Source organism: Talpa occidentalis, unplaced genomic scaffold, assembly GCF_014898055.3.
Source record: "Talpa occidentalis isolate TD23 unplaced genomic scaffold, MPIMG_talOcc4v2.1 talOcc4.5, whole genome shotgun sequence".
NCBI lineage: Eukaryota > Metazoa > Chordata > Mammalia > Eulipotyphla > Talpidae > Talpa > Talpa occidentalis.
The window spans coordinates 43,052,261-43,079,886 of NW_023604861.1; the positions used below are offsets into that span (position 1 = coordinate 43,052,261).

The following is a 27,626-nucleotide window of genomic DNA, read 5'->3' on the forward strand; positions in this document are numbered from 1 at the left end:
TTCTTAGTCCTTAGCCCTATTTCTTATTATTAAAGATGGAGCTAACCATTTGGCAAGCTAGAAAATACTATGATATGACCAAATCTATTTTTCATCTTTGTCTTCTGCCAAGAACCCAAACCAGCAACAAATCTTACTGCATATTTGTAAGACTCAAACTTTCTGTGCGTCTAATAGTTAAGTAACAAATACCTTCATTTCAGAATGATTTTCCACTTAAAAACAAAACTAATCTAGTATCTGTATCAAAATTATCTGTAACGGTATTATCTGTATCAAAAATTATTTGAAATCATATTTTTTGACATGAGTGTAAAGTTCATGACCACAAACTATATTTTCACAATACTGCCTATGACAGACTAGTTGGGTATTTGCTGAATTTCTGTCTTGTAAAAACTGCTGAAGCATACTATTTTTTTTTTTTGAAATTAGGTATGGCCAAGTGAATAAGTTCTAACCCAAAGGATGTGAATGGAAGTAAAACACATCGTTTCTAGGCTTGATTAATTAAGAGACTCTCATTCTCAAATTATAAGCCATACAGCTAATAAATAAGTGCTATTTGAGCACAACACTCAAATTGTTTTATTTGTACATTTCATTTTGGTGTCCTCAAACACCCAGTGAAGTAGAGTGGTGGTTTAGAAGGAACCTCGGTTTAGAAGGAACCTGGGTAATTAATGTTTAGCAAAGCCATTAGAAGCTCATTTTCACTTTCGTTGAGCGGGAAATCAACTCTTAATTGCGCTAAACTCATATTTTGGGATTAAGTCATTATAACAAAAGTATTATCCCAAAATACTTAGTAAAGTACAGAATTTCTTTACATTTATTTTTAAAAATAAATGTGATTGCGGGCCTCCCCGGTGGCGCAGCGGTTGAGCGCTGGGTTGCGAAGCTGCCCGCAGCCTATGTGGCGCCGGTTCAATCCCCAGCTGCTCCCCAGCCACCGGAGGAGGAGGGTCCCGCATGGCGTGCAGACCTCTCCTGCCACCCTCTGCTCCCCTCAGCAGTGTACTTCGGTCCTTCTGCCTGCTCTGTTCCCTGCTCTGGCTCTGGTGAATTCTCTCACCCTCCTGCGCTTCTCACTGTACCCAGTGCTTGTATGCATAAACAAACAAACAAACAAATAAATAAATCTTTAAAAAAAAATAAAAATAAATGTGATTGCAAAACACAATTATGCCACAGACATAGTTTTCAAACACCTTTCAAGGACAAAGTAGTTTCTTGTATTCTGAAGTAAACAATGTATTTCAACATTTTAAAAGTCAATTATTTTTTAGTGGCACAGATCCTATTTCCTATTTAGACAGACAGCTCAGTTATGTACTTCCCTCGTTTTTATGTCTTTTCTCTATCCTCCCACCACCCTTTCTTTAGAGTTGTTTCTGACGTATTACGTCTATTTTTGTACAACAGCTATTTAAAAATTTTACTTAAAAACTAAAACATTACAGAAAGAACAGATAATATATTTACTGATTCTAAGTCACACTGTATCTCATTTATCAGCACAAAGTTTACTACTGGCTGTATCTAACAATAAATATAAAATCAAACTTAAAATAATCCAGGGAGATTAATTTTTTGCTTAATGACTTCAGTTTATAGAATGATCTAGCAATGAAACTAAAAAGTTATGATAGCTATAACAGACTCTAGTTAATATAAACTGGACTAAAGAAATGCTAAAATCAATATTTTATTTGTACCTTTAATGTACTGTTTCCCAGATCCTTCTGCTTCTATAATTAAATTAATAGTGCATCTTAAAGTCAACAACATCTTAGAATACAGTAAATATTACACATTAGTGGAATCAACATGACTAACCATTCTTGTTAAAGTCATCAAACATGAGTTATTAATAAAACTGTAAAAGAACTATATGATAAAGAACAGGGTGAAACTAACCCTTTACCCAAATAGTTATTAAAATTCTAGGCCAATATTAAATTTCAAGTATTTTAAATGATAAAAAATATATACTTAAGATATACTACTTTTGGGGGAAGGGAAACTATTGGAATTGAGGGACTGTTACATAACTAGGTAGCCAAGAGAAAAAGGAACAATTGAGGTGGATCACATCCCACTATACTTCAACTTCTTATCACCTTGCAGCATTTATTCAATTGCAGAAGCAAAGGAGACTATCAAGTCAACTCCATGGAGTGTTTTATTACAATGCAAGAACAATGAATCCAGATCCTAATCTTCAAAGATCTTAAATTTAATAGACTTTAAAACATGCTACAGAGAATTATAATGCAAACAGCAATTATTATTAAGAGGAAGGTATAAATAAAATCAGACATACTGACAAAGGGAAAAGAAACTTCAATAAAGAAAACTGGGAAAACTTAACAGAAAAGATAGTATTTGAGCTAAAAACTGAAGGTGAAAGAGGATAGGAAGACTGGTAGAAACTACGGAGATGACTAAAAAGATCTAAGTATGAATGCTATTCTAAAGAATCTGAATTACATTCAACAGAATAGAAAATCATTGAGTGCTTTCAATGGAATAATAAACTACTTAAAATTGTTCTTTGAAGATTTCTCTCACATCTATAAAATGAATGGGTTGGGGCAAGTGAATGAATGTTTATATTACAGTGAAGTGGACACTACATAAAGTGAATAAAGTTAGCAGGATGATATCCTAATCTATGCCCCCAAAAAGGACTCAAGCCTCTAGAAATTAGGAGACATAAATTTGAGTTTCATTACGGATTCAAAGAGAGAAGATATGCCCATTGGTCAAATGTTGGGAAGAAGATTTTAGTTTAGCTTTTTTCTTAAAACACATGCACTTTAGTAAAAATAAAATTTAAGTCATACAGAGTGATATTAAATGAAAAAATGTCTCTTGTTTTATTTTCAGTTTATAAAATCATCTGTTTTAATTTTTCAACTACAGTACTTCTGTATATTCATATGCTACATATATACTACCAAAAAAATCTAGTCTTATCACTTTTACCAGAAAAGTAGAGTATATATACTAAAATGAAAGAACTAAGGCTATATTAATATATATATAATTACATAGATGAATAATGTAAAAAAAGTGAAAAAAAAAAAAGTTTACAGATGGAAAGGTACATCCAGATTAAGTAGATGAAAATACAATATATTGTAAAATAATACATATCATTAAAGGAAAACAAATGCACAAGTATCATAAACGACAAACTCATGAGAACACAGGAAATGTATGTTTATGTTTTCTATTTTAAAAACTAAAAAGCTCTGAAGTATATGTAGATATGACACAGGCATTTGTTTTATGAGTCTCTATTTTTTTTGACTGAAACATTTACCCTCCCCATTTTTTTAGAAGAAAAAAGCTTCCATTAAATATGGAATGTATCAAAATACCATGTTAGAATCCACTAAGTAATTCTTTTGAATATCACTTTAGAAAAAAATACTTTTTTCTAGCACTATTTATTACCCTACTGACCTCTGCTGGTCCAACAAGGGAGAAGATACTGTAGTAGTCTTTCTGTCCTTCTTAGCTGAAGATGATGACTTAGGGCTTGATTTTCGCTTTGGAGATTTGCTAGACTTTCTTAAAGAAGGTGATGGAGATAATTTTGATCTAACAATTTCAGGTGAAACCTTTCAAAAGAATTCAGTAGGATAATTTAGAAACATTTCCAATCACTGTTATTGTAATTAGATAACAAAGCATGTTTTTCAATCATACCAAAGTTTAAATAGTAAGTACTATCACAGCACTGTGCATTGATATTAGTCTGACTCCTAAACCCATGCTTTTAACCAATAGGTTAATTAACTGTCTTAACACAACACTAATATCAATAAAGAAAAAAAAAATTTTCAAAATATCCTCAAATACTGCAAATTACAGTCAAATGAATTATCTCCCTAATCTTTACAAAAGAAACAAGTATTCTAGAGGTAGCATAGGTCTAAAATATAGACACCCACATAGTCAAATCCCATTTTACATTAGCTGATGATTATAGACAACAGAACTTCAGTTTTGTTCATTTGTTTAACAGCAAAAATATCTCCTAACTATATTTGCTAATCTTCTAATTTACTAGTAATGTGAAGATTATTGACATATATGAAGTGGTTTACACACAGTAAGTTGATCAATAAATTACTTACAGTTCAATAAATCAAATTGCATACCTCCTTTTTAATAATAATTTCTTCTCGCTTTTCCATGTTTTCTTGTTCCAATTTCATTAATTCCCTCTGTATTTTCTGACGCTTCATTTCCAGTGACAATTCATGAACATAATCATAATTAATATCTCCATTGTCAGAATCTTTAAAATAAAAATCCCATTACTGTCAGAAACTATGATTATATGAAAAATTAGAGAATTTTTTAACAAATTTAAATGGCAGATTCTTTCACTAAAATAAGATACTTTAAAAAATGAAAGACACATACACTGTTTCTATAAAAAATTAAAGTCAGTGGTTGATTTAAGGAAAGTCAAACATTCTGAAGGTTCCTGGGTTTTCTGGGAGTGATTTGAGTACTCTAGGGGTTGGGTGAGACATGATTTTTAAATGATCCAAATGTAAATTTTAAGCATTAAAGATAAAACCTTCAATATTTTATGCTGCACATTATTATCCCCCTTGATCTTTTCAAAGATTCATTAGTATTAAAGATTATTGTAACATTGCTTCCATCATCTTGTTGTTTTAATTAGTGATATAAGTGATTAAAAACGAAAACTAAAGTTAACAAATTTAAACATTAATGTGTACATAAGCTAGTTTCTGAAGGATTCAGAACATTTTCATTACAAGTGGTTTATATGAATTCCTTAGATTAAAAACTGTCCGTCTTATCAATGGATCTGATACTATGTCTATTTCCATTCATATTTTCCAATGAAAAGTAGATGAAGGTTAAGTGAAAATAAAAAAGAATGTTGTACAGAACTATTTCATTACACCTGCAGTTTTTAGTGGTTATTGGAACCGCTACCCAATCTTTCACACTCATTTGTTATAAATGCCAAGAAGTCCAGAGAAGGGAATCGCACTCATTTCAAAGCGGGGCTTGACTGCTGATAAACTCATGTGCTTCTCAAACTATACATTTAGCACTTAAAAACACATTTCTTTAATTGGGGTAAAGAAATAAAGTGAACCAAAAAGAGTAACAATGAGTAGTCCCACTGATTGTTTAAAGCACAAAAATGGACACCACTGTTAACATACATTAGAATGCCAACTATCCATTCATGCTTAGGAACTGATAAAGTAGCGGTATTTTTACTATCTGGCTCAACTTGATTACTGATATTATATTGGAGTATATTTCCCAGCAAATACATAAAATATACATTCACACTTTAGTCAAAAGGCAATTACTAAATATTTAAGCTTTTACTAGATAAAATAATTGAAGATACTGAATATAATTAAATAGTGGCTACCTCTCACTACTATTTCTGTGTTCCACTGAGATATTTGCATCAGTGAAGAATAGGGCTCAAAAATCTGGTTTGATTAGGTTCTTAAATTAGTAACAGATAAACAAAATTCCTTAACCAAATACCACAGGTAAAGAATAATTAATAGAGAAGAATGATAAACTGTTTTTGAAGGCTTGATCAATAATGCTCTGCCCACCTGAAAACTGCTATCCAGAAATATCACTAATTCAGCACACATATAAGAAATGAGTAATTGGCCTACAGTCTTTAATCCCCAACCACTCAACTCAGGGGGGATAGTTCTGGGAAGTTAAAATATATGTCAAAGTCAATATACTATAGCTAATATATTTTGTTTAGAGAAAAATCTCCCAAGTCCTTATTCAGAAACTATTCTTACTTTATGTGTATCTGCTAAGAGTCAAAATTAGATGATTTACTAGCCTAGATGGGCTGCAAATTAGGCACAATGCGATGCAACTGGATTTCCTTACCAAAAACAAACAAAATCAGGGGCCTCCCGGGTGGCGCAAGGGGTTAAGACGCAATGAAGCTGCCCCCAGCCTCTGCAGCAAGAGTTTGATTCCCGGCCAGTCAGGGAGTTGCCCATATGGCACAGCAGACCTCCCCTGACTCGCCCGCTGCTCCCCTCAGCAACGTATTTCAGTCTGCCTATTCTGTTCCCCACTCTGTCTCTGGTGAATCCTCTCACCCTTCACACCTCTGGCCTGTACCCCAGCTCTTGTATGCATAAATAAATAAATCTTTAAAAAAAATAAACAAAATCAGAAGCCACAAAATATAGGATGGAACTCAAAAATAAGTCTAAAATCATTTTATATATTTAGAAACTGTCTCATATCTTACAATTTAAAGTTATTGCCTAGTAACTAAAAACTGACTCATATAGATGATCCTGTTATCAGGAAAATATTGAAATTAGAATGGCATATTTAATAATGCAAAAATTTTTAAGTATAACAAAAATACATGACTGACATTCTTTATGAAGTCTTACTAATTAAATGAAAAACAGGCAAAAGAATCACAAAAAGAAATGCAAATGATATGTAAATATGTTTTTCATGTATAAAAGAGCTATCCTTCCCTATCCCCAATTATAATACTGGTGTTTGTAAAGGAACAACTAAAAGACATGTTTATTCTCTGGTGGTAGCAGCAGAAGCTAGTACATTTGTTCTAGGAAATAATTTGGCAATATGGATAAAGGTCTTAAGAACATTCACATCCTTCAATATAAAGATTTTACTTTTAGTAATCTATCTTATGAAAATAATCATGGTTACGTATACTTATCTACAGAAGTATACGTGTAAGAATTAAAAACTATTTGAGCACTTCCATTTATTTTTAATGTGTATATGCTCATTATTAAATTTTAGTATTAAACAATTCATATGTAAACAAAGTAAAAGATGAAAGTCCTATTATGCTCTTCCTATTTCCTAATCTTACTCCGGGAATAACACTAGTAATAATTTCCTTTTGTATGCTTAAAAACATGCATTTATGTTTTCTCCCTTAAAATAATGAGACAAAACCTGCCCACACTGCCTTATAGAAAGAGTTTGCGTGTCATATATAAATGTCAATAAACATCTTCATCTTAAACTCTGCAAAGCACTTCATCATAGAAACAAATTATAATTTCACCACTTTCTTCTGATAGACACTTAGTTGTTTAAACAAAATTTCGATGAATAAGTTGATATCTACCTTAGTTCACAAGTGCAAATTTTTTTTTAATTTTATATATATTTTACATCATTTTCCATTTTACACAATGTATAATTTTCATCTTGGTTATAGTTTCCATACAATTCCCACCCCTCCCCCCTTGTTTTGATCCTACTCTCTCCCTACCCCGCCACCCTGTAGTGTGTCTCTGGTTTATAGCTGCTTGTTGATTTTGATTTTTACTTTATTATAATTAGTCTCTTTCCTGGTCCCTTAATAGGTTTGCTAAATTCCTGCTATGAGTGGAGACCATCCAGTATTTTTCTTTTTCTTTCTGGCTTACTTTACTGAGCACGATCCCTTCCAGCTCCATTCATGTTGCTGCAAATTGCATAATTTTATCTTATTTGATTGCTGAGTAATATTCCATTGTGTATATGTACCACATCTTCTTGATCCACTCATGTATTTTTGGGCATTTGGGTTGTTTCTATAGCTTAGCTATTGTAAATAGTGCTGCTATAAACACAGCTATTGTAAATAGTGCTGCTATAAACCCTTCTGAATTAGTGTTTCTGTGTTCTTTGTGTAAATACCTGGGAGTAGAATTGCTGGATCATATGGAAACTCCATCTTTAGCAGGCTGAGGAATTACACAGCTCTCCATAGTGGTTGGACCAATTTGCACTCCTACCAGCAATGCAGGAGAGTTCCTTTTTCTCCACATCCTCACCAACATTTATTGTAGCTACTTTTTTTAAGATGTGCCATTCTCACTGGTGTTAAGATGGTATCTCATTGTAGTTTTAATTTGCATTTCCCTGATTACAAGAGATGGTGAACATTTTTTCATGTGCCTGTTGGACATTTACAAGTGCAAATATTTCTTTAGGACAGATTTCTCAAACTAAATTTACTGGATGAGTGATAAGTGTAATTTTTAATATGGTTAAACTGCATTCCAAAATAGCTTTACCAACGTAAACTCTTACTTGACAGCACTAATATTTTTCATTTCTGCCAATCTGACACCTGAAAAACTATCTCTTTTTTATTTTCTTGGTATTTCCCTATAATAAGCCCGAACATTTATTGGTCATTTCAATTTCTTCTGTGAATTACCACCTATCTCTTCTTGCTGTTTTTTCAATTAGACTATCTTTTTCTTACACATTTGTGAAAGCTCCTTTTACATGTTTGTGTATAATAGTATATGTGAATATATTATGTAAGTATATATGTATACAAACACACAGTAGTACATAAGTACACATGCATAAACTCTGTATGTTTATATGGTGTTTTTACTTTACGCTTACACATTCTACACATGTCAAATATGTCTATCAACCTATTTTTAATTTGTTTAGTTATACAGAAATTTCAAATCTTTATACAATCAAATCTTTTACAGTTTCAGGGTTTTATGCCTGATTTTAAGAGGCTGTACCCACCTCCAAGATAACGAAAATGTGTTCATACATTTTCTCTTCTACTGCAGACATGGGGAGGGGGACTAGAAATACCAGTAGCAACCACAGAATGACAACTTCTGTAGGATCAGTAAGAATTTGTACTTTATCTTGAAGGCAATGGGAAATCAGAAAATTTTACACAGAAATAAAATGAACCAACTTAACCTTTTAAAAGGTTATTCTTTAACAAAGTGGTAGAAAACAAATGATAAGTATAATAAATACATATAACAAAGATCTTATATATCCAGAATATATAAAGAAATGTCAACACCATAAAAGACTAGGCAAAAGTTTGGAATAGTTTGTACATGGGTTGTACAATGCATGGTCACCAAACATGAGTAAGTTCTCAACTTCATAGGGTATTAGGAAATGCATACTAATACCACAGTAGGATACCATTACACATCTTCAAAATATCTAAGATTTAAAAAGCATATGGGTAATGGCAACCATTTCTGATGGGAGATTATCTACCAAAGATGAATATATGCAAATTTCATGACCCAGTAATTTTACTCTCAGGCAAAAACTCAAGAGAAATGGGTACATGTTTACCAAAAGATATGACTAAGAATAGTAACAGCACCTTATTCATATTAGCCCCAAAGTAGTAATTACTCAAGTATTTATCAACAATAGAATATTGTACAGTATATAATAATTATATAGCAAAAAGAATTAATGAACTACAACTATGTGCAATAACAAATAAGAAATATAGTGAGTCATAGAAACAAAGTGTACCTGCCATAAATTCCATTTACACAGACCTCAAAACTGACAAAAACTGAAGCCTTCCTGGTGGCACCAGGGGTTAAAGACAGCACCATCAAGCTATCTCCGGCCACTGTAGCATGCCAGGCCCGCCAGGGAACAACCCACATGACACAGCAGACCCCCCCTGCCTTGACTGCTGCTACCCTCAGCAGTGTATTTCAGTCAGTCTGCTTGTTCTGTTCCCCATTCTGTCTCTGGTGAATCCTCTCACCACCACCACCCCCCCCACACCTCTGGCTTATACCCTAGTTCTTGTGTGCCTAAATTAAAAAAAAAAAAAAAAAAAAAAAAACAAAAACTGACAAAACTAATGAACGAGGCTAAAAATCAGGTCAGGAGGGCCTCCCTGGTGGCGCAGCAGTTGAGCGCTGGGTTGTGAAGCTGCCTGCAGACTATGTGGCGCCGGTTCAATCCCCGGCTGCTCCCCGGCCACCGGAGGAGGGTCCCGCATGGCGTGCAGACCTCTCCTGCCACCCGCTGCTCCCCTCAGCAGTGTACTTCGGTCCTTCTGCCTGCTCTGCTCCCCGCTCTGGCTCTGGTGAATTCTCTCACCCTCCCGGGCTTCTGACTGTACCCAGTGCTTGTATAAATAAATAAATAAATCTAAAAAATAAATAAATAAATAAATAAAGATAAAAACCATAGAAGTTTTAAAAAAAAATCAGGTTAGGAGGTCACCTTTAGGAAGTGGAGGTTGGATGACAGTGACTGGAAAGGGAACACAAGAGGGTTTACATAATAGTAATTTTCTATTTACTGAGTTGTTTGCTGGTTATATAGATCTATTTCAGTTTGTGAAAATTCTATGTCACACACATGAATTATGTTCTCTTCTGTAGTACATTATACTTTAGAGAACGTACAAAATAATATATTTAAAAAAGATTATTACAGCTTTCAAGTGGAAAATGAGGTGATAAGACTAAGCAAGGCACAAGACTAGGTGCTTTATTAATACAATGTATTTAAAAATTATAAATATATCTTAAGAACTGTAATATTAATTAGAGAAATAGATGGTTCTGAAAGCAATGTAGTAGCTAGAAATACCAAAACTCAGTAAATGTGTATGAGGAAGGAAAGAAGGGGTATCAGTGATGACTCTCCAGCTTTTAGGAATCTAGTTAGGAGAGTGGTGCTCTTCAGATACAAAACTCAGATGGAGATATGCATTGAAAATGCGTCAGTCTCGGAAGCTCAACTGAGAGCTCTGGATATCAGAATCACTGATACAGAGATATTAATGATGCCCTGTGGGTATGATTTCATCTGGTAGGACAAATCAGAAGTAGAAAGGAGACTAAGCAAAAGGAAGGGAAGCAGAAGTCTCAGAAGGCACTCCTAGAGGTAAGTGATTCTCAGAGTAGTATGAGCACTCCTGGGAGTCCCTGAAACAATTTTGGGAGCTCTAGAAGATTAAAAGTATTTCTATGTTATTTGCTTAGTTTACTCATTTGCTCATGAGTATACAATGGTGCTTTTCAGAAGTCATATAATACATATTAACAAAATGAATACAGAAGCAAATATGAAAATCTAGATGTCTGCTATTCAAGTTGGACATTAAAAAGATAAACAAAAACATGAGAAAACCCACAATATTTATTTTTGACTTGCAAAACAGTTATTTTTCATAAACACATGTTGGGCTTATTGCAATTGTTAAATGAAAAACAAATATTGAAAACAGTTCTCAATTTCTAATGTAACTATTGAAACAGATAATCCTCAAAGACAAAGGCTCTTTGGGGGGGGGGTCTTCAAAAAAGAGCAAAAAATGTTCTGAGATAAAAAGCTTGAGAAATATTAAAGAGATTATTTTTTTCTGGGCTTTAGATGGAAATTATTATCCACTTTAGATGGAAAATGTAGAAGTTATATCTAGTAAACCAGTTTAGTCTATCTTTGAATCAAAGTGAGTAATAACATGCTTCAATATTTCATCAGATACTTTTTAAGCCATAGATTTATAATGACCAAAACCTGTGAGTTGAAATCAAGGGAAAATCTAAGAAATAGCCATGTGAATTTTTTTGTATGACAAACTATTAAAAATATTTAATCACCCTTTAAAAGAATTTCTTAAAAGGCTCTTGTAATAGGATCATTTTGACAAGTTTACAGTAAAGCCTTGGGGATAAACCTATGTGGAATAGATTGAATATAAAGAGTCTTTAGAAAACTGAAGTGTTTGAACAGGAAGACAGAAAGAAAATTTGAAGAGTGACAGATGGAAGTTAAAGGAAGAATATTTCAAGATTAGGGGCTCTTGGACGTGCATGCTGCAGAAAGGTCACAGAATAGAAAGACGAGTACATTTCCATTTAATTAGCGAAGAAGAAGGTTGCTAGTGACCTTGAAGAACAGTTTTAGTAAAGACATGGGTCAGAATGTAACAGGATGGTTCCCAGGAAAAGGAGAGGTTCCAGGTTCCCTGCCCCGTCCAAATGGAGGGTGGAGCTGAGCAGGGAGAGAAGAAGCTGCAGAGGAGACTGAGGAAGGAAGGAGGATGCAGCCAGAAGGAGACCTGGAGGAGGCACATGGAGCCTAGAGACATGTGAAGAAAGTGTGCTTGCCTTTTGGTTGTGGACTGGGTGACACAGATGTGGGTGAGACCTGTGGAGAGGTGTTGTTATAGGATAGGGAGAGGGGTAGCCCAAACCCCGCAAACCTGCCTATTCTAAATGGGTTCTGCCATCCGCCGCATCAACACAAAACATATGACACTTTAATGGGAAGGAACTTTAATAAAAACTAGGAAACAATACAGGTAAGGCAAAGAGTCTATTTTCTAAATGAAGCACCCAAAGTTACCCATCCCCTCGTGGGTAAAAGTCCATCCAAATGGGATTGGCCCAGAGTAAGGCCCCAAAGCCTGCTACAAGTCTAAAGCATCTTCCAGTGGGGACCCACAGAAAAGGGTCACAAACAACCGGACAAGCCCGCAAGGAAAAGAGCAAAATCAACATCAAGATAAAAGCTGCCATTGTCACCTCCCCACAGGTCTCACCCACATCTGTGTCACCCAGTCCACGACCAAAAGACAAGCGCAGTTTCTTTACGTGTCTCTAGGCTCCATGCGCCTCCTCCTGGTCTCCTGGCTCCATCCTGCTTCCTTCCTTCCTCAGTCTCTTCTGCAGCTTCTCCTCTTCCTGCTCAGCTCCACCCTCCCTTGGGTGGGGCAGGGAACCTCCCCCTTTCCTGGGGACCACCCTGTTGCAGTGTCAACGGCAGTTTTTGGTTTTCTTTTGATTTTGCTCTTTTCCTTCCGGGCTTGTCTGGTTGTTTCTGACCCTTTTCTGTGGGTCACCACTGGAAGATGCTTTAGCCTTGTGGCAGGCTTTGGGGCCTTGCTCTGGGCCAATCCTGCTTGGATGGACTTTTACACACGAGGGGACAGGTAACTTTGGGTGCTTGATCTAGAAACTAGATTCTTTATTGTTTCCTAGTTGTATTAAAGTTTCTTCCCATTAAAGTCTCGTATGTTTTGTGTTGATGCGGCGGATGGCAGGACCCATTAAAATAGGCAGGTTTGCGGGGTCTGGGCTGCCCCTCTCCCTGCCCTGTAACAAGAAGATTAAGTATTAGCTGAAAAAGTAGAGTAATAGTAAGGTATAGAATTAAGTTGCAAAAAGGGGATAAGTAGGTTGATGGTTAAAATACGGGGAGAAGAAAAAATTTGTCAAGAATTTAAAGATTTGTCAAGAATGTTAAAGATATAAAAGAAAATGTACAGTGAATGAACAAAATTGTAAGGTGGGAGGAAATCAGATCCAGAATATAGAGGAAGATAATCTGCTCTAGCAGGAGGGAAGCTTCTTACACAGAACAAATGGGAAGTAAAATCGGTTAGGTATAAGTAAAAAGCTAATTTGAGGTATGGTGGCAGGAAGTTGAGGCAGTTCATGAATGAAGAATTTTAGCATTTCTGTGTAGTAGAAAGGAAAGAGGAGACAAGAAAGGGCTGAATATTTAAGGAGAGGATTTGAAATACCTACTATGAAAGACAAGGAGAAAACTGACTTAGACTTTTTAAAATGTAAATTTTCAGCAATTAACATGCATTATTATAAAGAGAATAAGGGATTTTTTAAAGAACCACCCAATACATTTCAGAATGTTTTTTACCCAAAAAACTGAAATAAAGATAATTCAGTCTATGTTAAGAGTTAATCCCTTAGTTTTGAAGAAAGGTTAGTGACTACCCATCCTTGAACAATCAAGATTTGTAATGTTTTATTTTTAAGAGTTGAAGCAACTTTAAACAGTTCTCTCAGTCATTGTACTGCTACTATGCCTCCTTTACCACTCAAAAAGGTGAAAACCAGTAAATATGACAATTCTTAAACAGTAAAATCATAGTTGAAAAGTGTTTTAAGTTCACATATGCCTATAAACTGAATAATCAGTAAACTGAATATAAACAAAAATCTGTATAACTCACCATCTCTATTGGTTTCCCATTCTACATTTTCTTCTTCACTTTCTGGAGTTCTCTCCTTAGTGATTTTTATGTCTTCTTTTTCCCTATGTCTCCCTCTTGAAGATTCTTTCTAAAAAGTGTATACATACATATATATATATTACCATTTATTTGAAAAAAAAAAAAAAGTACAAGGTTTTTACTGTAATAGAATACCTCTAACCTGATTAATCTCTGTTTCTTAAAAAATCAGTTTTGCAAGTTATCACTTACCACTAAAAGTAGAAGTGACAAGTTCTAGAGAAGCACCACAATGAAAAGACTAATCTATTTTACTAAAAAACTTGGTAAATGTAAAGAGTAAGACTTAAGAATACACAATGTATTCTAAACCTAATGCTTTAGTAGGCACTTGACAGTCTACATGCTAAATTTCTATGTGAAAAATCACAGAAAAATAGTTTAAAATGGATAAAATACAACAATGGGGTTTGGAAGTGACTATTAAAATGACTAATAAAGGGCTACATCTTCACAATGGTCTCAAAACTGCTTGTCTAAGATTTATCAGACATTACCATTACAGCATTTTCTTACACACCTAAAGATAATTCCAAACTCAATAATTGTATAATTGCTTAAAAGAAATTTCCCCTATTTGATGAAACCAAAATGGCGGCTGAAATAGAAAATTAGTCTTTAGATGACCACGAAAAAACAGGTTTTATATGTTATTCTAGGTGGAATAGTAGTCTACAGACAAAATGAACAATACTAATTCAGCTTATAACTTAGTCTACTACCTAAAGACTACAACCACATTTTATTAAGTGGTAAGAAAAAACCCAGTGTCATAGAGTTGGTATTTCCCCACCAGAGTATTTCACTTTTATTAACAGTCCAAATACTGACTATGAAAGATACAAATACACAAGAACATTAAATGCTGAAAATTCTTTCTGGACATTACCAGACATAAAATATGACTGCTTAAAATACAAATTAATTTAGCTTCAAAGCCTTCCTTTTTTCCCTAAAGAACTCTAGTACATATTATAATTTTCCCTAAATTTAGGTATGAATATATGTTTGAAGAATTACTTGTTAACTCACAGCACAGACTAGACTGACTTAAAGATTATTCAAGAGTAGAATGAGCCATGGGAAAATTGTGTAAGGACAAAAAAGAAAAAGAAAACAAATGAGTTCTTATTTATATATAAGACCAAAGGTAAAAAAGGAACACAGCTTATTTTTATTCTTCAAGTGAATTCTGTGTATCATTACTGAAGAACTATTTTCTATTCTCTCTCTATATATATCTATGTATAGAAATAGATATATACATAGAGAGAATGTTCTATAGATTAAACTCAGTATAAATGCACACTGGTACACACTAGACCAAAAATTTATAGAAAAATTACCTTCAAATTACCAATATATTGTATTATTTCTATATAAAGCATGATGAAGCATGCAGCTACAAACTTAGTTGAAAACAATAGTGCTAGTACTGAAAAATCAAAATTTGCAAGATAGATTATTTTTATTTATTTTTTAAATGTCTAATAGGGACATGTATTCATTTTTTAAAATATTTTCATTTATTTATTTATACAATAGCTGGGGTACAGGCCAGAGGCATGAAAGGGTGAGAGGATTCACCAGAGACAGAACAGGGAGCAGAACAGGCACACAGACTGAAAGCACTGCTGAGGGGAGCAGCGGGCACGACAGGAGAGGTCTGCCAAGCCATGTGGGACTCTCCCTGGCTGGCCAGGAACGAACCCACACTACAGTGGCTGTGGACAGCTTCACAGCACTTTGCTCAACCTGCTGTGCCACAGGGGAGGCCTGAGATAGATTATTTTTAATAGCTACAGAAGCAGAAATCTCAGTAAGTCTCATTCCTAATTTGTGTCCCTATTTCTTTACATTTATCCTATATATTAAAATTATATAAAAATAATTTGAGTTGCCTATAATTTTTCAATATGACACTATCCTTGGGAGCTTAAAAATAACTTTTATATTAAGTACTAAATAAAGAATGAACAAAGGTTTCAATATGTGGTGGAATTTCAAGTTAGATTTTTTCCTAATACTTTGTCATGATCTACTTCAAATCATAATATAGAAAATTATTTTGAAAACACTTATTGGGCATCCCTGGTGGCACAAGGGGTTAAGCACCACACTATGAAGCAATCCACAGTCTCTGCAGCATGAGTTCGATCCCCGGCCGGCCAAAGAGCAACCCACATGGCGAAGCAGATCTCTCCTGTCTCGCCCACTGCTCCCCTCAGCAACGAGTTTCAGTCAGTCTGCCTGTTTTGTTCCCCACAATATCTCTGGTGAATCCTCTCACCCCTCCCCATCTCTGGTCTGTACCCCAGCTCTTGTATGCATAAATAAATCTTAAAAACCAAAAAAAAAAGGGAGATTCAGCAGGCAGAAAATCAGTAAGAATATAGTTCCATCAAATCAATTGTATATGTCATCTGTAGACTACTTTATTCAATGACAGCAAAATATTCTTTTCACACTCACATGGAACATTCTCCAAGATAGACCACATTCAAGGTCATAACATACACTTTTAAAACTGACCACAACAGAATTAAACTAGCGATCAGCACTAACAAAGTAAACATGCAATTAAACTAACAAAAACAGCACTGAAAAATCCCAAAATATAAACAATACAGTTCTAATTAATTTATGGGTCAAAGAAGAAATCACAAGATAAAAATTTAAAATACTGCAAACTAAATGAAAACATCAAAATTTGCACAATGCAGCAAAATTAGTACTTAGTGAAACTTGAAGCATTAAATGTGTATAATGTAGGGGGGAATTAAAGATCAATTTCAAAAATCTAAGCCACTGGGTCTCCCTGGTGGCACAGGGGTTAAATCTCAGTGCTATCAAGCTATTGCCAGCCACTGCAGCAAGAGTTCAATCCCCGGCCTGGGGAGCTAACCCACTGGGCACAGCAGACCTCTCCTGACTTGCCCACTGCTCCCCTTAGCAGTGTATTTCAGTCAATCCACCTGTTCTGCTCCCCACTCTGTCTCTGGTGAATCCTCTCACCACCACCCCCATCCTCTGGCCTACACCTCAGTTCTTGTATGCATAAATAAATAAATCTTTAAAAAAAAAAAAAAATCTAGGGCCTCCCCAGTGGTGTGGCGGTTGAACACTAAGCTGCAAAGCTGCCTGCAGCCTCTGCAGCGTCAGTTCGATCCTCAGCCTCCGTAGAGGGTCCCACATGGCGTGCAGACCTCTCCTGCAGGGCAGCGCCCGCTGCTCCCCTCAGCAATGTACTTCATCAGTCTGTCTGTTCTGTTCCCTGCTCTGGCTCTGGTGAATTCTCTCACCCTCCCGTGATTCTGACTGTACCCAGTGCTTGTATAAATAAATATATAAATCTTTAAAAAAAAAAATTCAACAATGTACAAAAAGAATTATACACGACAACCAAATGGAATTTACCCCAATATGCAAGGCTGGTTCAACATTTGAAAATTAATACCATCCATGTCAACAAATAAAACTCATATGATTGTATCAACAGGCACACAGAAAAAGCATTTGACAAAATCCAACACACATTCACGATAAAATCTCTTGGTGAACTACAAACAGGTGAATTTCTTCAACTTGATAAAGATTAGCTACAGAAACCTACAGCTACCAAATACTTAATGATGAGAAACTGGAACATCAGGAACAAGGTAAAGATGTCCCTCTCACCACTGCTTTTCAACATTGTACTGGGAATCCCTGAGAATGCAATGAAAAAAAGGAAATAAAAAGTATACAGATTGAGAAGGAAGAAAGTCTATTTGCAGATGACCTGCTTACTCTTGAAAGTAATAAACAATTATATGAAGGTGGCAAGATACAAGGTTAATACACAAAGTCAACCACTTTCCTCTATAATATCAACAGGTGGAATCTGAAATTAGAAACAATACCATTTTAGCTTAGCACCCCTCAATTTAAATACATAGTGATAAGTGTAACAACATATTTATAAAATTTCACTTGGAAAATTACAAGACTCAGATATAAGAAACCAAAGTATAATTAAAGAGATTCCATGTTTATGGACAGGAAGACTCAATTTGTCATGGCATCATTTTTCCCAACTTGATCTATACATTCATTGTAATCCCAATCAAAACCCAATGAATTAAATTTTGGATATTAGCAAACTGATTCTAAAATTTCTATAAAGGGAGGCAAAAAAACCCAGAATAGCTAAGATAATATCAAACATTAAGTACAAATTTGGAGGCCTGGCACTACACAAATTCAAAATTTACTAACAAAACTACAGTAATAAATACAGTGAAAGAACTAACAGATAAATAATAAAGTACCCAAGAAAAGATCCACACAAATGGAGTCAACTAACCTTTGACAGAGGACTTTTCAACAAATGGTCCTAACATGAACGAACATCCAAATGTAAAAAAACAAACAAACCAAAAACAGAATCTAGACACAAACCTTAGACTCTTCATAAAAATCAATTCAAAACAGATCACAGGCCTAAGTATAAAATTCAAAACTAAAAAATTTGCAAGAGATTAAGATAAAATATCCAAATGACCATGGGTATAGCTTTTTAGGAAAAATATCAAAGGCACAGCCATGATAAAGCGGACTTCATTAAAATTATGAACTACTACTCTATGAATGATATTGTCCAGAGAATGAGAAGACAAGCCAAGTCTGGGGAAAAATATCTGCAAAAGACACATCTGATAAAAGACTGTTACCTAAAATACACAAAGAACTCTTAAATTCGATGATAGAAAAACCAGCAGCCTGATTATAAAATGGGCAAAATTTCTAAACAAAATCTTACCAAAGATGTACAGATGGCAAATAAGCATATGAAACATGATTAACACATTACTTTAATGCATATTAAAGTAACAATGAGATACTCCTATACACCAATTACAATAGTCAAAATCTGGAACACTAACTTCAGAAGCTGGTGAAGATTCAGAACAGGAACTCTCCTTCAATGCTGGTCAGAATGCAAAATGGTAGTTACTCTGTAGGACAGTTTCGTCTTCATACAAAAAATAAACACTCATCCCATACAATCCTACAATCACATCCCTTGATAGTTAACCAAAAGAGGTGAAAACATGTCGACACATAAAACTGCATATGGATATTTATAGCAGTTTTATGCATAACTGCCCAAACTTGGAAGCAACCTAGATGTGCTTCAACAAATAGTGGTAGATCCAGATAATGGAATATCATTAAGCATTAAAAAAAAAAATGAGCCATCGGGCCTCCCTGGTGGCGCAAAGGGTTAAGCACCATACTATGAAGTAATCCGCAGCCTCTGCAGTTGGATCCCAGGCCAGGGAGGGAGCAACCCACATGGTGCAACAGACCTTTCCTGACTCACCAGGTGCTCCCCTCAGCAGTGTACTTCAGTCAATCAGCCTGTTCTGCTCCCTACTCTATCTCTGGTGAATCCTCTCATTGCCCTCCCCCCACTCCCCCCTGCATCTCTGGCCTGTACCCCAGCTCTTATATGCATTAATAAATCTTTAAAAAAAAATGAGCTATCAGGCTGTAAACAAGCATGGCAGAATCTTAAATGCATATTACTAAGTGAAATAAGTGAACCTAAAAAGGCTACATAGTATAATTCTAACTCAATGACATTCTGGAAAAAGCAAAAGTGGCCACATTAAAAGAAGCCAGTGGTTACCAGCAAATAGGGGAAAGGAAAAGATGAATAGGTAGAAAGGATTTTTAAGGCAGTGAAATTATTCCATATAATACTATAATGGTGGACACATGTCATTGTACATTTGCCCAATTGCACAGTGTACAACACCAAGAGATGTGTCAATGTAGGTTCGCTGATTTTAAGAAAAAGTTACATTTGAATGATGCAGAGAACTAGGAACTGTCATATGTTGCCAGCAACAATGCAAATGGGATGACTCTTAAAAGATTATCATTTATCATTTAGTAGTTACACAGACATTTACCTTTGACAAAAATTACATTATACAAATTTGTTTAGCCCTAAGATACACTAAAAATTTTTTTTTAATGCACAAAGCTATTAATTGTAGTTCTATATGCAGTAATAAGATGGAAATAACCTAAATGCTTGACAAAAGACTGGCCAAATGATGTATGTACATTCATACAATGAAGTACTATGTAAATATAAGAAGGCATAAAAAATATCTCTGCATATTGTTCTTACTGGTCTTGTGGATGCAGTGTTCAGCAAAAGTGCAAAATAAAGAAAAATGTTTACAATGTGCTACCTTTTACCTAAGAAAAATACCACTACATAAATATTAATTTGTATGTATATACACACACACACAAACCACATATGTATGTGTGTATATACAATTGACTCTTGAACAACACACCTTTGAACTGCGTAGATCCACGTATATGCAGATTTTTCAACCCCTCCTCTTCCTCCTCTTTCTACTCAACGTGAAGATGATGAGGACGAAGACCTTTATAAAAATACATTTATGATTTTCATAACATTTTCTTTTCTGTTTACCTGACTGTAAGAATACAGTATATACGATTAAAAAAAAAAGTGTTTATCAACTGTTTATGGTACTGGTAAGGCGTCCAGTCAACAGCAAGAAAAAAACTGTCAGTCTGAGAAAAGTGATACAACTATGAAATAAAAAAACGTCCTGCAATTCTAAATCTGAAATATTTGAACTCATGTTTGTATGCTTTTAAAGATCAAATACAAATGAATTTCCTAAGCATGCCCAATAAAAAATCCTAAAAGCAATTGACTAATCTAGAGGTAATAAACTCCAAGTGAAGAAACTGGGGGTAGGGGAAAACGCCTGATTCCAAGTGGAGACCATCAAATACACACAATGAGCTGGGAACACTATTAATAGAAACAAAAAGACTATCAAAAACTACTGAGATTATGTCAAAGCAACACATAACATCATCAAAATTAAAATATTTTGAAAGAAACCACAATGAAAAGGGAAATCTCACACTGAGAAAATAGTATTTGCAATACATATATCTCACAAAGGACTGGTATTCAGAACACAAAAAAAATCACAAATCTGGAATAAGACAAAAAGCCCAGTTTTGTAAACATTCACAGTAAATATGTGATAAGATGTTCAACATCACTAATCATCAAGAAATGTAAATTAAAATCAGCATATATCCACTAGAATGACTAAAATGAAAAAGACTAAGAGCTAGCAAGAATGCAGAGAAACTGAAACTTACACTATAGATGGAAATGTAAAATGGAACAACCACTCTAGAAAATGGTTTAGCAGTTTCTTATAGTTAAAAGTAAACATATCACCCAGCAATTCTACTGCAAAGTACTTATCCACAAAAAGCATGTCCATGCAAAGATTTGTACACAAGTGTTCACTGCAGTGTTATTCGTAAGAGCCAAACTATAAGCAATCCTAATGTCTGTCAACTGGGGAATGGGTAAACAAATTTTTTACAGCCATATAACAAAACAGCAGTCATCAATAAAAGGAACTGACAGGAGTCACAACATGGCTGAATCCTAAAACCATTATGCTAAAAAAACTGAAACTAATACTAGTGTATATATTTTCTGATTCTGTTGCAGAGACAGATTAGAGGGTGCTAGGAGCTGGGTTTGGGTGGGGACTAACTACAAGTCCCCACAATGTATGTTCTAGGCTAATGGAAACACTGTATCTTGATGTGACAGGGACTATATAGGTTATGTGCATTTATTAAGACTCAAGTGGTACAATTAAAATGGGTCATTTAATTTTTGTAAATTATATCATAATAAAGTTAATTTTTAAGATGCTCTCAAGATCTATTCTTAAGCATTCCCAAAAGATAAGGAAGTGGCATTTGAGGGAAAAAAAAGTGGTACTGAATGAATGTTGGAAGCAACATAAGAACTCCTATTTAACTTAAATATAAGTACAAATAATTATTAGAAATATTTAAATTTATATTATATAGCAGTTAACATACATACATACATACATACATACATATATATATATATATATATATATATATATATATATATCTTTGTCCTGTCAGCAGAGAGGCCTAAAAGAAATGACACCCTAGCAAGAACACGCACATCTAACACCCTTACTGTCTTCTCTCTCTAAATTTCCCCCACCAAAAAATAAAATAAAATAAAATCAGGCTGTACGGCTGTGAGAACGAAATCCTGCACTACCCATGCATACCACTTGGGGAAGAAAACTGAGGCCTCCAGCCAATTTCCAGTATCAGTAGCCAGACATGTGAGTGAACAAATCTAATGATTCCATCTTTAAAATTTCAGTATTTCAGCTAAGGTTCCAGAAATCAAAGAAGAAATAAGTCATGCCTACTGTACCTTTTCTTTCTGAAGTCCTAACAGAATTCATGAAAAGAATATATGATTACTTTATAACAAGATTTAACAACTAGAGCAATTCCTTTCATCAAAAAATACATTTGCAGATTATACTAGGTTAAAAGCATGGTAATTTTAAAATATAAAATGAAAATTTATGTTTAAAAATCACTGCAATTATTCCTATACTATACATTCATTATCAAAGTCCTACTAGGCAATATATATTTTATCTCCATTTATAGTCTTATCCTTCTACACTTTTTCCTTTGAAATAAGCAATATTCATTTTGTTCTACAACTCTATAGAGATTTGGCTCCTAATTTTTTTATTTGGTGAGTATCTAACTGCTCTTATTTTAAATGTAAAGTCTTTAAAAAGAAATTGCACATATATTTCCTCACTTGGTTCTCACAATTTGTGATATTAGTGCATATATTTATTTTATAGTTTAAAAGCAAGGTCAAAAAACAGTAAAAGTCTTAAAGCATTCTGACTTAAAATCCTTTGCTGCACATGACCACTTTTTTGTAATAGACATAGTACTATCTCTTCTTTTAGTTTACCCTTCCCTTATTTACCCAGAAATACATAGATTTAGAAAAGGAACAAAGTAGGGGATATTTGTGGGCAGAGGGCATCTAAGAGTGACAAGAATAGACTATGAAACAAAACCAATAATTACGTTTACACCCTAGGAGATACACTTCCCAAAGACAGGAAGTTTAATAAGAAATTAGTTTTCAGTTTAACATATCGGAGAACCAAGCACTGACAACAGGAAAGACTACTGTCACGTCCAAAGTCAAATAGATGGTAGCCCAGAAGATATCTGAAATAAGATGGAAATTGGTGAGCCAACTTGTGATTCAATTATAGGCTGAGATCTGAAAAAGTAATTTAAATTGCAGTCTCTTAAATAGATTCAGAGTAGAAATTAAGGATAAATGAAAGTTTATATATAAATTTTTTGTTTGAAGTTAAGGAGGAGGGTAGGAAACAGTACAAAATAAAGAAAATGATCCTTTGGAAAAATACTGGACAATGGACTAAAAATATTTCAATGTCTCAAAAAAACCTTTGAAAATGACTTAGAGGAACCAGAAAAGGTCATTAAAATGGTAAGAAAAATGTAAAAAATTATATACGCATTAGTTGAAACATATTCCAATTGTTTTAATTGCCAATATGAGAGAGTAATGAAAAAGTCAAGACCTTTAAAAACAAAGATGATAAAAAATACTGTAGACAAGCAGTTTTAAAGTACTTAAAGTCACTGAACTGTACAACTGTGTTTAAAGTGGTTAATTTTATATTTTTTAGCCCAATTTAAAAAATGGGGGGAATCAGAACATTCAAAGACCTCCACACATTTGCTCTGATATATTTTAGATGAGCAAAGGGGTTTCTCAGTATATCACTAAATCCTAGATATCCTCCCACACTAATGAGTTATTTAATTCTTTCTTGAATGCAGCCACAAAATCGTTCCTAAGAAACAAGGACTGCCCTACCATGCATGCATGCCCCAATTATGAACAAATACTTGAATAATCCCCCTATCTGACCTTATGTATTCAGAGGTTTAATTTTGATTTCAAAGCACAGTTATCTTTATGCTCAAATCACATAAAATAACAAGCATCTGTTATAAAAGAAACAAAAAATTCTCTCAATAGGTTGAAAATTTCTAGTACTATAAAAATGTAGTATTATTTCATGAGTATTTAAAGTAGTCATTAGTGTCAGTACACGTACTGAAAACAAGGCCAAAAATTAGCTGTCCATAATGATATGAGCCTAGTATACCATAGGGGCCAAAAACCACTTCTCTCCCCTCTCCATCTTTGTTAATGGCATGGAAAGTGCACAGTTAGGTTTAACACCTCCTCCTCCATTCATTCTTTTGGTCAGCAAATTCTATTGACTCTTCTTAAAATAAGCCTCTCACTGTGTTAAATTCAGTTCCATTGTGCTAATCAGCTTGGTTGGAATCACCTAGATAGCCCTTTTAATAGAAACATGAAGCCACATACATTTTAGATGATCTGTTGACACATTAAAAAGAAAAAAAGTAAGTAAAATTAAAACTCTGCTATTTTATTTATTCCAATATATACAAAACATTATTGCTAGATATTCTCACCATATAAATATCCAGCATTCTCACTGGACAGAGCAGACCCAAGACTACCAGGGAGTCTTAAAAACAGGCTGCACATGAGATTTGCTTTTTGTTTATTGAGTAAGTGAACTTACTCTACGAATACAAGGCTCTTTACTCTCAAGCCAAACCCTGACTCAGGCACATTCTTACTTGCCATCCTGTCCTAATCTACCTCTTCATTTTATCCACCTGCTGTAATTCCTATACTTCAGGCACAAGGTTCAGTTTCTCAAACACAACTCCTTTAAAACTCCTTATTGTTATCGTGGTTCCCCCTCCCACCTCTTTCTAGACTTTTACCCCACTCCTCCTCCATCCCCTAGACTTTCATCCCTCTCCTTCTTTATCCCATTTTTTTTCAACAGTATAAAGTAATTTTGTCTCTGTGAAGTGCTCTCTGATTTGCTAGGCAGTTAATTCACTCCGTTATGCATTACACACATGTCTCTGTGACATACTATCATACTCTATAGACTTATAATCTATCCATTAGAGAACATCAGGGCTACAACCTCATAACTTACTCATAAGAGTTCAGGCAAAATGGCACAGAAGAGTTTCATCAATAACACAAAGAGACAAGCCACAGAGTGGAGAAAAATTTTTGCAAATCATATATATGATAAGGAACCTGCATCCAAATAACAGAGAATTTTTATACATCATCAACAAAAAACAGCAATCAAGAAAGTGGGCAAAGGATCGGAATAGACAGTTTTCCAAAAACATATACAAATCATCAATAAACATATGAAAAGTAGTGTGACATCATTAGTTAGCAGGGAAATGCAAGTTAACACTACAAGATTACCACTTCATACCCACTATGACTATAATCAAAAAGTTAGGTAGGGCTTCCCTGGTGGTGCAAGGTGTTAAGTGTCAGCACTATGTGGCCATCCACAGCCACTGCAGCACAAGTTTGATCCCTGGCCAGGGAGGTGCCCCACATGGCGCAGCAGACCTCTCTTGTCTCACCCGCTGCTCCCCTCAGCAGTGTATTTCAGTCAATCTGCCTGTTCTGTTCCCACTGTCTCTGATGAATCCTCTCACCTCCCCCCTACCCCCCACACCTCTGGCCTGCACCCCAGCTCTTTTATGTATAAACCAGTAAATCTTAAAAAAAAAAAAAAAGTTAGGTATTAACAAATATTGAGGGCCTCCCTGGAGGCGCAAGGGGTTAAGATGCAACCTATGAAGCTCACCGCAGCCACTGCAGCACAAGTTTGATCCCTGGCTGGCCAGGGAGCAACCCACATGGTGCAGCAGACCTCTCCTGACTCGCTCACTGCTTCCCTCAGCAGTGTATTTCAGTCAATCTGCCTTTTCTGTTCTCCACTCTGTCTCTGGTGGATCCTCTTACCACCCACACCTCTGGCCTGTACCCCAATTCTTGTATGCATAAATAAATCTTTAAAAAAAATATTGACAAAAATGTGAAGAATTTAAAACCTCACACACTGCTAGAAAGTAAAATGGCGCAGTTGTGTTGGAAAACATACTAACAGTGGCACAGAAAGGTTAAAGAAACACTATGCTAAGCAAAAGAAGCTCATAACAAAAAAACTACATTTATGAGTGGCTGAAACAGTCAAATCTGGAGTAATAGAAGGATGACTAATAAAGGGTATGGGGTTTCTTTATGGATTAATATTCTAAAATTGATTGTGGTAATGGGTATAGGACTCTGAATATTTGAAAAAAACATAGGGTACACTTTAAGTATGTCAATTTTATAGTATGTGAGTTATTTACAAATAAATCTGTTACAAACACAAGAGTATAACAAATTTTTTGGAAAAATAAATTATTTCCAGGGAAGATTTCTATTCCTGACAAACAGCTATGCTTTTTTTTAATTCAACAAACTACATCACAAATTGTGTTTATCTTTTGTCTTCATAAGTTAGGAAAATTACCACTAAATTTTGTGGTCATGTGTTTTTCTCTTTATCTGAGCTTTTAGTTCAGTTTCTGTCACCACCATGCCTTGCTTTCATTGATTTAATTTATAAATGTTCTCTACTGTAAGCTATTTCAAACTTTCTTGGAAGCAGGCATGACATCATAGCTATGTGATTTCTGAAAACTTAAGAATTCATTTAAGATACTCATAGTGCTCAAAGTACAGAAACACTATGAAATTCAGCTTAAGATCTGTCAACCAATTCCCTTCATCTTAACTACAAGAACTGAAACACTTAGAGAATTATGAGTTTTTTGAAAGATAAGTTCCATTATCCACACTGAACACTGAAATACATTATCACACACTTAACCTATATTTAACACACAAGATTTTTAAAACGGAATGTAAATAACAAATCACTACTGAAATTTAACTTTGTTTTGGGAAATTCATGCCTACCCTAACAGGTGAGGATGAGTCCTCTGTATTTCGTTTCTGGGACTCAGTGTCCACATCTTGGCGCTTGTTCTTCATTCTTTCTCTGAGATCCCCTGTAGGTCGTTCTGGTGACCTTTAACCAAAACAAAAACAAACAAACAAAAAATCTGTATTTATATAACATTTTATAGGGATACAAAGACATAAATTTATAAATCATAATATAATTTTTTAACTGTCTATGGCCCCTAAGTTCAAAGAATTAATTCGTTTCAGTTTAAATATTAATGTATAAAATATGAGCACTCAGAAGTTTTCCATCAATACCAATCAAAATATACACATCAAAATTCCATAGGCTGGCAAGTACCAGTGATATGAATATGAAATTATTGATATATGTGAGTTGAAAAAAACATATTTGGAATTAACTGCTTAATCTGTTTTCCTATTGATCAGATAAATATATTAGTTATATTTGAAATGTGAAAGCAGGAAGACAGTTTTAAACCACAATATCCCAAAATTAATCTAAAAGTAACAATGTTTTCATCTATATATATGCATGTAGTTGGATGCAACTTCAACAACTGAGAAAATGTTTTATGCTTCTGAAGAATTTCTGAAATTCCTAAAATTTTCTTAAAATTGAAATTATTTCAGAATAGAAAATAGTTCAAGGATTCTCAGCAATAGTCTGGACAGTTATTTTATATTCAGTTGTGGAATTTTTTTTTAAAGAAAACACATAATTAAATTAAATACTGCAAGGCTTCATTCATAATTTATACTAGAAATTTAAAAAATGACTATTCAATAATTTTCACACCATTACTAAATGAGTAAAAACAAAGCAGAGATGGA

The 27,626-nt window shown here is 34.4% G+C and overlaps 1 protein-coding gene across 5 annotated transcripts in view; it reads right to left on the reverse strand.

The window, feature by feature from the left end:
- The window catches only part of ZC3H13 (zinc finger CCCH-type containing 13), an 83,379-nt gene that overhangs the window by 46,633 nt on the left and 9,120 nt on the right, over positions 1–27,626 (reverse strand). For all 5 annotated transcript variants that reach the window (XM_054701847.1, XM_054701846.1, XM_054701845.1 and 2 more), the window contains exons 4-7: positions 26,784–26,895; positions 13,847–13,955; positions 4,176–4,315; positions 3,475–3,632 (exon numbers count right to left, since the gene is read on the reverse strand). In XM_054701847.1, coding sequence (XP_054557822.1) covers positions 3,475–3,632; positions 4,176–4,315; positions 13,847–13,955; positions 26,784–26,895 — 519 coding nt within the window. The remainder of the gene's footprint in view (positions 1–3,474; positions 3,633–4,175; positions 4,316–13,846; positions 13,956–26,783; positions 26,896–27,626) is intronic.